Below are 14,814 nucleotides of genomic sequence, written 5' to 3'. Positions count from 1 at the left end.
TGGAACAAACCATGTTGTATCTTCGGGTAAATTTGTCTTAATCGGGGTTTTTTGTATAGTCTCTGGTGGTATTTCGACAATACATTTTTCAAAATCCTATCTATACTTAAATGGAATAGTTAAATAATCATTGTATAGAGTTTGATTTTGTAAATCAATATTTAGATTTAATTTACGAAGATCTTTTATACCTAAAATTCCATCAAAGTAATCATGAAAAGAATATGGAATAAATTCGATAGGTTCTGAAATAGCAAAGCTTGCGAATAAGGGTATAGGAGCTTTATATTTAGCTTTTTGCGAACCTGTACATGTGCAGGGTGCTAATATAAGGTCTTTTGGTTTCTGGGAAAAACATTTCTACTATGGAGGGTCTAAGTAATGAAGCATGTGAGCCTGTATCTATTAATAAACGAATCTTAAAATCAGGGCTCTTGATTTCTATAAAGGGTAGTTTATTTACCTGAAAGCTATTTAATGTTAAGCATGGTTTTGTTTCTCCGAGGCTTGGATATGAAAATTTTCGAATTGATCTGTTGGATCTTCTTCATAAGATTGTAATTGATTATTATCGAGGTTTTCATATTCTTGCTCATAGTCACAAAAATCAGAAAAATTAGGGTTATCATGATTAATAGAGTAATCATCTTGAGGGTAAGGGAAGTTTAAATCAGTATTTTCAAGATGAGCTAAATCGTGTCTCATTTGAGGTTGAGGGCTTTTTCTTGGTTGAACACTCACTCCGGACATAGGTTTTGGAAATTGAGATTTAGCTGAGGTATATTGTATACCTGACATTGGTTGTGGAAATTGATTTTTATTTTGTTGAGGGTTTCTTTGAGAAAAATCTTGATTTTGTGGACCTTGGGGTCTGGCAAAGTTTTGATTCTGTTGTCTATAATTGGGATTAAATGGCCTATAATTACTATATTGATTCTAAGGTTTTGGAATCTGACTCGGGTAATGTTTATTGTGATTGTGTTGTGTTCTTTGTATATTATTTTGAGGTTGATTTAAAGGTTTTTGTGTATTTTGTTTGTGTGGGTTGTGATTTTGTAAATAGTTATTTTTAAAATGGTTCTGACTGATTAATATTTCATAATTAGTAATTATGTCAATTGCCTGATCTAGAGTTTGAGGATTTTGCATCAATAATGTTCTCAATTCACTAGAGATATTATCAAGAAGATTTTGAGTTGCTGTTAGCTCGTTTTGATTTATAAGTATAGTTCTGGCTTCTATATTATTTATTTCTGAGCAAATTTTGTTATTAATTTTATTTACTAAAGCTTTTAATCTTTGAATGTAGTCATTTGTTGACTCATTCTTTCTAGTAAGGAAAATCAATTGTTGTTGTAAATTTGCTCTAGTTATAGGGTCACTAAATTTTTGTTGTAAGGCTAATTTAATTTCATTCCATGAATTCAAATCGCTTCTAGTAAGTAAAAAGTCTTCCGCTTCTCCTATGATTTTACTCTTAATAGCTAAAATAACATATTCCTGTTGCGATGGATCTGCATTGTAATATCTTGTATGAAATAAGTTAATTTGGTTAATGAAAGTATCTAACCGTGATCACAGATTACCTAAACCAGATGCGAATGTAAGCCTGGCGGCATGGTCTGCGTTCCCCACTATTTTCGTCTGCTCAAAGTCGGATCGAATAGTATGGGAGCATAATTATTTTAGTTTCACGCTTGCTTCGGTACCCAAGATACGCCCATCAATTACATTACAAGCATAAAATCACCAAGCATAGGAACACAAACTTCATCTGCATTGACTGCCAATAGCCCAAGAAAACTGAAGTTGCGATACCAAGTCAGAGGCTTAAAAAGGAATGTATTAAAACAAAAAAAGCAATTTGAGCAGGCTAAAGCGATTAAACCGAAACTCGATAGTTTTATTAAATTATGTGACAGCTTTTTAAATAAAACTTTATCTAAAATAATAAAAGTTCAAGCTAAATTACAGCATAAAGTAGGTAAAGCTAAACGATATCCAGATAGTTATAAACAGTTTGCTTTAGTTTGGTATTTCTTGGGGCCAAAAGCATATAGATTTCTCGCAAAAATATTAAATTTACCTACTAAACATACTCTGGAAAAAATGACACAAAGTATTGTTTCAAAACCAGGACTAAACGAACAGACATTCAATCCTCTTGCTATTAAAGTTAAAACTATGTCTGAACTTGATAAGTATTGTACCATATGTATTGATGAAACATCTTTAATGTCCTATCTTTATTTTAATTTAGCAAAAGATGAAATTGTAGACTTGGAGGATACTGGAAAAAATGACAATAATAATATCATAGCACAAAATGTTGCTGCTATTATGGTTCACGGACTTTTTCATAACTGGAAGCAACCACTGGCTTATTTTTTTGTAAACTCCCAACTTAAAGCTTCAGATATTTTAAAAATATTAACTAAATGCGTTAAAAAGTTATCAGATGCTGGTTTATTTATCCAAGGCTTAGTAACTGATATGGGATCTAAATTATACAGCTTTCTAGAATGCTAAAGGTCAACGAAGAAAATCCTGAATTTCAATTGGGCGATTTGAAATTAGTTTACATTTTTGACCCTCCACATTTATTAAAGGCTACTAAAAATAATTTAGCCGAAAATAATTCTCATTTTGGCAACAAAGTAACGTCTTGGAAGTTTGTCGAACAATTTTATGAAAAAGATAGCCAGCAAGTGTATAGGTGTGCTCCGAAACTTACTAAATCCCACATATATCCTAATAACTTTGAAAAGATGAAGGTAAAACTGTCCACTCAAGTTTTAAGTCATAGTGTTGCGAGTGGAATGAATACATATATGACTTTAGGAGCACTTCCTGTAGATGCTTTACCTACAATTGAAATTATAGATAAATTTAATGCTTTGTTTGATTTGTTTAATTCTACAAATACGTCCCACCCGAATAAATTTAAAAATGCATATCAGGGTCTTGATTATTAAGTTGAGTTTTTAAATCACATGTGGCTATTATTTTTTAAAAATCTTAAAATATGCAATAATAAAGGAAAAAATTTGACAAAAAAGTGTAAATTTCGTTCGTGTTGGATGATATCTATCTATGGATTGAAAGTCTTATGGCAGCGCCTTTCAAATTGCGGATTTAGCTACCTAAAAACCAGAAAAATAAATCAAGACTGTCTTGAAAATTATTTCGGAAATATAAGGGCAACAAGGAGGGAATTGCGTAAATCCAACCCCAATTCACTTTCAAAGAGCCCATAAAAAAATATTTTGTCAGAATTTTTTACACTCTGAATATACGAACTGTGAGGACGATTTAGGCGTGCTTCTAGCTGAGCTAAAAAACGTTTCAGATGAAAATTTAATAAAAGTGATGCCTACGCAGTCATCTCAAATATGTAAGGCAATAACTGTTTCTGATTGTGATTATAGAGAACACAGTTTAACCACACAAAATGCTTTTAAATATCTGTGGTTACTTAATTAAAAAGCTTTAAATATTCATAAATGTCCCATTTGTGTCAGTTTTTCAGAAGAATCCAGAAACCTTGATGCTTCAAATTTATTAACTAAACTAAAGGCATATAGCAACACCGAAACTAATATTTTTGGTAGTTTGAAAACACCTAGCGAGAAATTTTTATGTTTTATTTATGAATTAGAAAAAAAAAATTATTTCAATGTTTGATCAAATATCTACTAAACCTGGCATTTCTCATAAATATTTAAACGTTATGAGTTTAATAAAATTTAATCATCCCTGTAATGATTTCCCTCGATTATATATTGTAAAGTTATTTATAAGACTTAGGATATTTTATGCTTTAAAGTATGCTAACAGAGATTTGAAATCTTTAAAAAAATCTTTAAAAAAAAACTAATAAAAAAATTTGAATTCTTAACCATTTATAATAAAATAAATATTTATTAATAGATAGTTTTTTTTTTAAACTGAACAACTGGTGCAAAAAAAATGCGTGTTAAAAAATAAAGAAAGTCTATGACCAATGGTGGAAATGATCCGCTACCGGTAAAGGCCTCGCTTTGACTGGAGCCGCGCCTTTGTACGCCGCTTAGGTTACGAACTTGAAAGATGCCGACGCAAGCTTTCGCATCTGGTTTAGGTAATCTGTGCCGTGATGGCGTACCGTCAAACGTTTTCAAAAGGGTTACAGTGGATCGCAAAGCATCAGCCATATTGTTATTATCTGATTTCGAATTAAAATCTAAATTATTTACAGTGGACTTTCTGCAAAATTTTCGTTATTTACATGACCTAGGGTTACTAAACTATTCGCAGAAATTTCAGCGTATTGTTATTCTAAACCTAAGTTGCTAGAATCGTTTTCAAAAATTGCAGTTTCAGTACTACGACGACTAACTCTTGGATAAGTTATATCACTTAACCGATCATTAAATTGTTTCATTTATAGAACATGTGTTTTAATCTTAATTAACAAGAGGTACAACTATAAGAAACAATTCTGTAAACACTTACAATTGAAAGTTTCTCAGTTTCGTTCTTGTATCAACCGTCTGCCGCTGCTTGTCGTAGATGGTTGTAGTGGACACTAGCATACGCCAAATTGTCCTACTGGCCTCTCATAATGGCGAACCAATAATTGAGATGATCTGCCAGGAGCCAAAAATGTAGTCTTGTTGCCTGAGATGTTCTAGATCCTTCTTTAACTGTTAAAACAGATGAGCGTTGAACTCAATCGATTGGATGCTATCACATACACTAAGTATCTAGTACTACTGACTATAAGATACTAGTAAGCACTGATAACTATCACTTAGCACTGACACTAGCACTCACGTACTCACTGGGTATTCGCGTACTCAATTTTCGTGTTACTCGAAATGGATCAACTTTTCGCTCTTAAAGGATACTACCGACTGCGCCACTATTATTTTATTAATTGAAACTTCCTTTTTTTAAAAACAATTCGTTTAATTAAAAAGAAGAATACAATTAAAGCAACTTACAAACTAACATGAAGTTTGCTTAAAGACTACCGTTTAATGACTAATTCGCGCCTGCAAAGCAACTGGTATATATATAAAATAAATGCTGAACAAGCTGGATGAAGCGAAAGAGAATGAATAAAAATATACATAGGCATAAATGGCCATATAACTATACTCTTGTCATCAAAATCAAAATAATTATAAGTTAGAATTTGATATTTATAGAAAAGAAACAAATATTTTTAGATACATAACTAGTGACTCTAACCATTGTTTTTAACATAAAATGGCTAGCATGCATTTCTTGATACATACATCGTTTGGTCTCTTTTCCTCTAAGTAATAGCAGATTTAATAAAGAAAAAGCAACAATTAAAACAATTGCTAGGGTCAATGGTTATGACGATAAGATTATTGATAAAGTGATTAGAAGACATAGGTTTAAAGTTAATCGTAAAAACTACCACCTTTCAAAAAGATGAAAATAAGAAAACTTTTGTTGCAATACCATACGATCCTATCTTGACGAGAAGCTTTGATAGAGTTTTCAAAGACTTTAGCAATATTCAAAAATCAAAAAAACATTCTTAACAGGGATAAAGGTTCAATCCCTTATAGTCAATTATATAGTTTAGTTAGTGTTTAAAATTTGTTTGGTCATTGCTTTTTCCGCTCTAAATCAAATCAAATCAAATCAAAACTTTTATTATCCAAAAAAAATAGACACAAAGTGTATGGATTTCGTCACAAAAAAAAATATTACTAACTACCTAGATAACTAAAATTCAAAAATATCCACCTATACTATATATTACAAAAAAAGTTAAAATAGTCAAAAGTAAAGTGACCTTACATCATTAAAAAAGTTATAATACTCTATACACTGCCTAATCAGCTAGATAGCTATGTATGTACATCATAAAAACATTTGTTGGCTAGGAATTCCTTTAACTTTCTTTTAAATATCGAAACGGTTTTGCTAATCTTTATATCATTCGGTAATTTGTTGTATAGTTTTGGACCTATTCTTAATACAAATTTTCTAGAAATAAGTAGCCTGCTATGAGGCATGGACAAGCCATTTCTAGAACAAATTGGGTAATTATGAAAACTACCATTAACAGTAAAGGAATTAAAATTCTTAAAAACATATAAGCAAACTTCAAATATATACACACACGGGACCGTCAAAATTCTATATTCTCTAAAAAGAGGTCCACAAGAAGTCATCGGTGATTCTCCGGCAATAGACCTAAGAATCTGTTTTTGGCTAATAAACACTCGACGTGCATACGACGTACAGCCCCAGAGCTAAATACCGTACAAAATTCGTGAGTGCATAATAGCGTGGTATAGACAAATTAGTTGATTAATTTCCATTACCACCCTAAGGTTCCTAATGGCATAACATAAGCTACCGAGCTTCATCGACAACTCAGCACAATGAGATTCCTAAGAAAGTGAATCATCCAATGTTAATCCAAGAACCCTAACTGATTTTTGACGTTTCAAACAATCGTTATCGTTGGTTACACACAAATCAATATCACCATTTATCTGACCATGACATTCATGAAAAACCATGTAATTAGTCTTTTTATTGTTCAAGTAAAGTTGATTCAAAATAAACCAATTGCCAAGTTCCTCTAAGGCTTTTCCAGCAGATACATCAATTGTTTCCATGTTCTGTCTTCGAACCAGCGCAGATGCATCATCAGCATACATGGTGATGACACTATGTGTTCTTGCCAGAGGCAAGGGATTAATAAAAAGAAACAACACTGAGCCCAATACGGAAACTTGTGGGACCCCAATGTCCACTTTAAGGTTTTCAGACCGCATACTAGATCTGGAGTTATCCCTCACTGCTACATATTGTGAGCAATCCGCCAATAATTATGCAAACCAGCTCAACCCTACTCCCCTTACACCATAGGATTCCATTTTATCCAAGAGCAAAGTGTGATCTACGCAGTCAAACGCCCTGCTGAGATCACAAAATATCCCAACAGGGCGCTCACCCGCCTCAAGAGCCTCAATTACCCCCGATAAAAATGTCAAAACAGCAGACGTCCTGGACCTACCAAATGCAAGGCCATGCTGGCCTGTCGAAATAATTTGATTTTTTTTCAAATAAGACATAAGCCGATCGAGAATTGCATATTCAACAATTTTAGAAAAACAAGAGGTTAAGGCTATGGGTCTGTAATTGTCAAGCATAACTCGATCCCCTTTTTTAAATACCGGTATAACTTTAGATATTTTTAACGAATTTGGAAAAATTCCCTTTTTAAAAGATAAATTTATAAGATCAGTTAATGGTTTAAGGCAAGCCCCAGCAGTATTCTAAAAAATATATAAAGGAATGGCATCAGGTCCACTTGACTTTTTGTTTTTAATTTTGGTTTTAATAATATGTAAAATTTCATTTTCATTAAATGGAATAATGCTTATGCTTTGCCGTAAAATAACTGACCTGTTTATGTCTTTAGCCATATTTTTATTTTTAGCAATATTGCTTAAAATGCTTTTTGGTTCTTTTATAAAAAAATCATTAAAGTAAGTAGCCACTTCTTTGAGATTATTAATTAAAACTCCATTATCATTAATTTTAATATTAGATACCTTTTTTTTGTTGCCATTTAATGCTGACACAACAGACCACATGGTTCTCTTCGGATTTTCGGAATCAATAATTTTTTGCTGGTAAAATTGTTTTTTACCATTATTAATCAAAGTTTTATGTTTGGCGCTTTCAATTCTGTACACTGCATTGAGCGCCGGAACCGCACATCGACGCTGATGCAGCTCCTTTAACAGCCTACTAGATTTACGAACTTCGTCAGTAACCCATGATTTCTTGTTACTACCGGAGCCCGATGGTTTAGTGGGAAAGTTTAAGTTAAAATGCCACACATATGATGAATAGAATATGTGAAACTGCAAATTAAAATTACTTTCTCTGTAGACTTCCTGCCAGCTATTATTCATAAGAGCATGCCTAAAATTGTCCACGTTGCAAGGCTACTATCTATTAGTTACATCATTAGTATATAAGGAGATCTCTAAGTAGTTTTAGTTTAGTTTTAATCTTCTCCCGAAGATGCTAACATCGTTAGCGAAGCACGTGTCGAGATTAAAAATAAGAGTTTTGGTTAGTGGGAAAACTGTCTCGTAATTTGAGCATCACACCAAAGGTTTCAACCATAGGACTACGGAAGATCAGTGCTATACTAGAAGAGACTGTCGCATGTCGTGTCGAAACCAGGCAGTTGCCTTTTACCACACTTTTGGTGCCTGGTGATGGACAGTCTCCTCATGAAGTTAGAACTTCCTGATGACCAGACTGCAAAGACTGGTCTGCTTGGGAATTACTGGAGCCATGAGAACAACACCTGCAGCACCATTACATATTCTTCTTGGGCTACCGGACTTCCTAGTCTGGATTGAGCGGCGCATAAGAGGATGAAAGATAGCGGAGAGTGGCGCAATGTTCACTTAGGACAAGGCCATATGAGGATTGCTCTCAGGATGGGGGCAAAGTGGGAAACCAATTTTAAAAAAGGGGTTTCAAGTCGAAATCCCGACAAGGGAAGAATGGTTGGCGAACCAAATTAAAGAGCCAAGTGGTTTCCAGGCCTGGTACACAGTTAGATCATGGATGAAAAGCACCAATTCAGCCGCCATTCGAATCTTTCCCGCTAGGGAAATACATCACAGTTTTACAAGCAGAGAGGTTTGAAGTCGAAGTAACAAACAAACGAGAGGCATTGGAAGGTGATAGTCAAGCTGCCCTCAAGGCCATTCAGAACCCCAGGGCCAGCTCGGCGCTAGTCCAAGAATGCAGAGACGTATTGGAAAGGCTTGCAGCACACAGAGAAGTCAGACTGAGGTGGGTCCCAGGACACCAGGGTGTCAAGAGCAATGAGCGGGCCAACGAACTGGCAAGACAGAGTTCCGTTAACCGTTTCGTAGGCCTCGAACCTTGTCTCGGTCTTAGTAAAAAACAAATCTCCCAGTCACTTAATATTTGAGCCTGGGGAAAAAACAAGGAAGAATTGGAGGACAGAAGGATGTAGACAGGCCAAGGAAATGATACCATACCATGACGGCTCTAAAGCAAGGCGACTGCTAACAAAGACCCGACAAAGTATCAAAGACTTGTTGGGAATCCTGACTGGGCACAACAGTCTAAACAGGCATCTACACCTTCTTGTTATAAGAGAAAGTCCACTGTCCGAATTGCGGTACAGGGGAGGAAAGTTCATAGCACATACTAGGTATCCGTGATAGGTAGAGTCACCTAAGAAGGAAAATTTTCGGAGCAACGACACTCCAACGGAAAGATCTTAAAGATCTGGACTGGGACAACGTGCAAGCCTTTATTAAAAGGATGGGTCGATTCAGTGAAGACCGCGCATTGGGAGTGGAGGCGTAGGGGTGGGTTTTTAGGATTCTAGGATTGACGAAAAGGGACTGTTTAGGTCTACTTGCCGTGTATTATTTTTTATTAACCCATTCTTCACTAAAATGTTTTGTTAAAAGCTTTTCTACATCAAGTAACTTTTCAGGTTTTACAGCTACTCCTTGTTGTATAACTGTGGAGCAAAAATTTAAAAAAAATTTCCTCCCTACACCATCCTCCTTTTATGGCCTTCTTCTGGGTGGAATCAAGTAGCTTCAAAGTGTGTTTGAGTGCAAAGCTTCATATGTGTGAGCAACACTTAAGAGATGGACAAATTTGAGCCTTGTAAAGCGTTAAAAGCTATTGAACTGTATACAGCCTTTTCATTTTGAAGAGAGCTCCAAGTTTTTGATATGCTGCTTTTGCTATTCCCACTACAAGATTATGCCAAAACATAATGCTTCTAACCTTCATAACTGAATACCTGACGAAGCGAACTGACGAAGATAGCAACAATTTCGGATATAATCAGGCTTGGGGCAGCAGAGGTAGCCTTTTTTATAAAAACAGCTGCCTTAGTCTTAGCTGTGTTAAACTCAATCAGATTGCATTCACTCAACTTATGCCACCTCGGATGTTAAGGTTGGCATTATTAGTTACTATCATTGCCCTGACGATGCCTATGGTACTAGGTGTTGGGTGAAGTTATTTGGTTGGGCGACTTGGAGGAAGACACTAGTGTACTGTCATCAGCCAAGCTGTAAATTGGATTAGAGGTCTTGTCAAGAAGGTCGGTAATATATACCAGAAAGAGGGCAGAAGACAAGATGCATCCCTGAGGAATACTAGCATTAACTTAAAATCTCTGCGAGGTATGTTCATCAACGATAACCTGGATAAATCGATTCTTGAGAAGGCTTCCAAGCTAAGCAATCAGTGAATGTAATAAATGTAATGATTGTAAATGTAAACAATGTAAAAAAAATGTTTTACACCACTGCATTCTACAGAAATTAAGATTACACTCACCTGGTGTTGTTAGTTGGACAGTCGAGAAATTCTCAATATTTTCTTAAAATGGGTATGTGCTATTCTTGTGATCTGATGTAAGCTCATTAAGCCTTCGTTAAAACTTTTTTTCTAAACGTTTAAATACTGCATTATTCAATTTTCTATTGTTGTCAGATTCATATCTTAAGCATATTTGACATAAACATGTCTGAAATTGGTTCTATATAATATGACCCGAAGTAATAAAGCAACACTTTCAGATCTCCTGAAAAAATCGTCACCCAGTCGCATAGTTTTTACCAGTTCAATAATTGCTTATTTTAGCACTTTGAATTTGGAGCAACTGAATCCTAAGCCAGAATATTTTTCATCGATATACGGGATTTTTGGTACTTACAGTGCATCCAAACTGATGATGGCTTTTGCTGCAAAAATGTTTGGAAAAAAACTTATAGGTAAGAAAGTATTCCCTTTTAAACAATAAGTTAATTTTATTAAATTTAAAATTTTAGGTACAGGGGTAACTGCAAATAGCTTTAACCCTGGTGGGTCAAGGACAAATATATTTTTCAAAGATATTAAGTCCTACAGAGATGTATCAAAAATTTTCTTAGGTTTGCTTGCTTGGTTATTGGGAAAGGTATATTTAGAAGGATGAGAAATATGAAACAGTGATAATATTACAACATTTTAGTCAGCAGAAGAAGGAGCTCAAACGTTAATTTATCTAGCACATGCCGATGAAGTAAAAGATATTACCGGGAAATATTTTATGGAGGGAAAACGTTTTCCAGCCCCTGTTATTCTAAGAAACAATGAGTATTGTCAAGAGCTATGGGATAGGTCTGTTTTGTACACAAAACTAGAACCCCACGAAGTCAAGTGTTAACGCAGACTGAGTTAGTTTTCTAAACACCCATTGTTAAGAAATTTAGTTTTTCCAAAGACATTACAAAAAATACATTGTATTGTTTTTGATTTTAAATATATATTTTTTTTTTACAAAATTGCACATTTTTATATGTTCCCTTTCTGCGTCATTAGTTTGAAAGAATATAAAAATAGCTTTTCTCTATGCAGCATCTACTTTCTCTGTACTTCAGTGTAGTAATAAATCCATACTAGAATGCACGACATTTTCGAAGGCGCTGGTTAAATCCGAAAATACTTATGGTTTTCACCACAATATTTTTTATATAGCGGGTGATAATTTGAAAACGAACAACATTTAATATTCCTTCTACCAATGATAGTATGAAAATTGGGCGAAACACGTCAATTTACATATCATGGTGGTAATTTTTGAGGCATTTGTCGTCGTGATACTTTCAATCCCCTGACCCTTAGTGCACCTATCCCAACAATTTTCAACCCTCACTTTTTTACCATTTTTGTGTTCCTTATGAAATTCTACATAAAATGCATTTAATATGTTTTTTTCAAAATCCTGACTTAACCTCACAAGTGAGTGAAATGTACTTTATGTGCATTTAAATAATGCGACTCCTTGAAAAATCATGATAATGATAATAAAATACTGGAAACCTTACCTTAACTACTTTATAAATTGTTTAAAATGAGTTTCATTCTTCTTCAAGCACGAATACAGCCGGTATTCACACTGTTCTCGGACGTTTTGAAGAGTTTTAGGTGAAATACTGCCACACTCCTGTACAATTATTTGTTCAAGTGACCCCATAAGAAAAATTCCAGCAGTGTCAGATCTGGTGATCTAGGTGGCCATTCTATGGGTCTCCTTCAACCAATCCACTTCTTTGGGTAATAATTATCTAACTACTCTCTTACTGGGCGTACATAATGCGGAGACGCTCTGTCCTGTGCAGCAAATGTTCATCTAGAGCAAGATTAGCATTGGCGTCTCTTTGATTTTCCACCTCATGAACTATAAGAGATTCTAGAGCTGTGTCTAACCATTTAGAGTTCCATTGATGAAGAGGGGATGATGCTTTTGCCTAATATACCCACCCAAATATTTAATTTTTATTTAAGGGTATTGCGTATGCCCCTCTCTAATAATGTGAGGATTGAAGTCGCTCCAATAATGACAGATTTGTTTGTTATAAAAAAAACTTTAAGTAAAAAGTACATTCGTCACTAAAACAGATATTCTTTATTAACGTGGGCTGAGTAATCTTATCCGTCATAATTTCGCAAAACTCAATATGTCGGTCTGGGTCATCTTTTCATTAATTCTTGAGTAATTCGGAGTTTAAATGGATGAAATTTATGAAGCTTCAATACTTTCCTGACTGACTCACGCGATAGTCCAGTTTAATCTGCAACTCTACGAAGGAACGTAGTCATAGCAAATATCACCAAGAACCTCAATCTGAGCGGCCTCATTGAGCAATCTTGACTCATTCCTTTTCTTATTGCCAACAGATCCTGTTTCTTCAAATTTAGCTATTATCACTCATGGATGTACTTGTGTCCAATAATTCTTTCACTTTGTCTTTCGTTGAATAACTGAATATAATGACTGACTATAAGTTGTCTTCCTCCTACTCAACGTGTCCAGCGCATTCCTGCATTCCAACTTGAAACTCTTCCTGGATACTTGGATGGCCTTTAAGGCAACCTCTCTGGCGGAGTAAATGACTATTTCGTTTTCAGGCCTTCTTCAACTCTTTCCCTTGTAGCCCTCTTCAGAATGGCGAACACGTCCGCTTGAAAGACCGATGAATATCTTCCAAGCGAAAAAGCTTATGCTTGTTCGCTGTCGCCACGATACACTCCAACTCCTGACAGCCCATTCTTGAACTGTCTGTGTACCTTATTTGCAAATCCTTTCGAATTGGGCCACTCTTCTCTGCTTACTATGGTAACATTAAAGGAACCTCTTAGCCATACAGTGTCCTCTGGTTTTGCTGTAGCGGCATGTTGTTATTTTTGTTATTGCATGTAAGTTAATTTGTTTTACCATTATTGACCCCATTTCGAGGTCATGATGAAATGGAGGAGCTCCTACAGTTTGGGTTAACCAGAGTCACCGGAACTTGACGGCACCACAACAGGCCGAGCCGGCTTCTTTTACCCTGAATAGTTTTAGGGTAATTAGCTTTTAGAAGAGATGCCATCCAACTCTCCTACGGCTCCTTTTGCAGTTTCTCTTAGACCGGGTGATGTAGAAGCCCCGGAGGATGATCCGTTCTCCCAGTTCTCCTTGCGTCTAAATCAGTTGCCACTTCCTGGCATTTAGGCTTTGAATATTATTTTGACCGTAGAGGAATTCGAGGAAGAGTCTTTTAAACCTCTGGTTTTTTCTAGCTCCTGAAGACAAAAGCCATTTCCACCAGCAAAGGAACGTTCGCGGGTGACAATCCCTTGACTGCTTGTCCCCAGCTGATACCAGAAAAAAACCCCGTTCAGTTCTGTCGGAGTTTCTGAAATGAAAAGACACCTCTGGCTCCTCGCCTGGCCGACAGACGATCGTTTTTATTTGTGAGATAAGGTGCCTCCTTATCTCTTTATCTCCTCTGCAGTGACAGTGCCTTCCTCCCTGTCTGATCTGATCACTACCTTCCAATCCGCCTTTTATACAGCGGAATTGTATCTGCCCGATGACACTCGCCAGAGCCATCCTTCGTTTGAGCCGCCGGTTTTATTCGCTTGTTAGCCCTTTTCGGTGGGGCATCCTTGTCCTTCCAAGGGCTTTTAGTAGTGACAGTCGACTGCCCATGATTTCCCATGGGCGGACTGTCTCGTCGCGGCAAGCTCTGTTGGTAGAGTGCCAATTCTCTCAGCCCTCCTGTCCTCTGGACCTTTTGCCACTTCTTTTTTGCCAGAAGCAGATAAGTGATTGGAGGGGATAGCCGTTTACGTCTCAAAGCTGTAACCTAACAGCTCTACCTCATTTCCCGATGGTATTTTTCCATCGGTTGTCTCATGGGTGGAAACACGAATTTCCGAGTTCATTGGCTCTTCTTTCCCTTCTTTCTATTGGGGTAGTTCTGCCATAACTTTCTAGGAATTTAACGTGATGTTGTAGTCTAAGTATAATTGCGCATGTTTTGGATGCATCAGACGGGACCCCAGCTCCAGAAAAGAAAAAGAATGTCTGATGCATGCGTTTCACCTCCTCCTTAAGGGTTTAAGACTCTTTGTTGCACTACGAGTGGCTGACCACCAAATATACACACGTTATAGATATGCTAATAGTTGTTAGATATGCTAACTCCCCAGCTACTCAAGTTGTGTGTTGCGAAGCAATTCCTGTAAGATGGCGGAGAGTGACAAAGCAAAGTTTCGAAGTGAGCTTAAAAAGTTAAATAAAGTGGATATAATTAAATTAATTGTTACAGAAACTTTACCATAAGGTGTACAAGTGATACCGGCAAAATTGTAGCCCATTTCAAGAAAACCGCATTTAAGATCGAAAAGCTCCAGCGACGAAATTCGACCTAGTACAGC

The 14,814-nt window shown here is 35.9% G+C and overlaps 1 protein-coding gene across 1 annotated transcript in view; it reads left to right on the top strand.

The window, feature by feature from the left end:
* Positions 1–11,390, top strand: part of LOC126742182 (retinol dehydrogenase 13-like) — a 51,730-nt gene extending 40,340 nt beyond the window's left edge. Inside the window, exons 3-5 of the mRNA XM_050448759.1 lie at positions 10,644–10,838; positions 10,896–11,023; positions 11,078–11,390. Of these exons, the coding sequence (XP_050304716.1) occupies positions 10,644–10,838; positions 10,896–11,023; positions 11,078–11,272 (518 nt within the window). The 3' untranslated portion in view covers positions 11,273–11,390. The remainder of the gene's footprint in view (positions 1–10,643; positions 10,839–10,895; positions 11,024–11,077) is intronic.
* The last annotated feature ends 3,424 nt before the right edge of the window (positions 11,391–14,814 follow it).

This window comes from Anthonomus grandis, chromosome 11, assembly GCF_022605725.1.
Source record: "Anthonomus grandis grandis chromosome 11, icAntGran1.3, whole genome shotgun sequence".
Classification (NCBI taxonomy): Eukaryota; Metazoa; Arthropoda; class Insecta; order Coleoptera; family Curculionidae; genus Anthonomus; species Anthonomus grandis.
The sequence above is the reverse complement of the archived record's forward strand: the minus strand, read 5'-3'. Positions and strand labels throughout refer to the sequence as shown.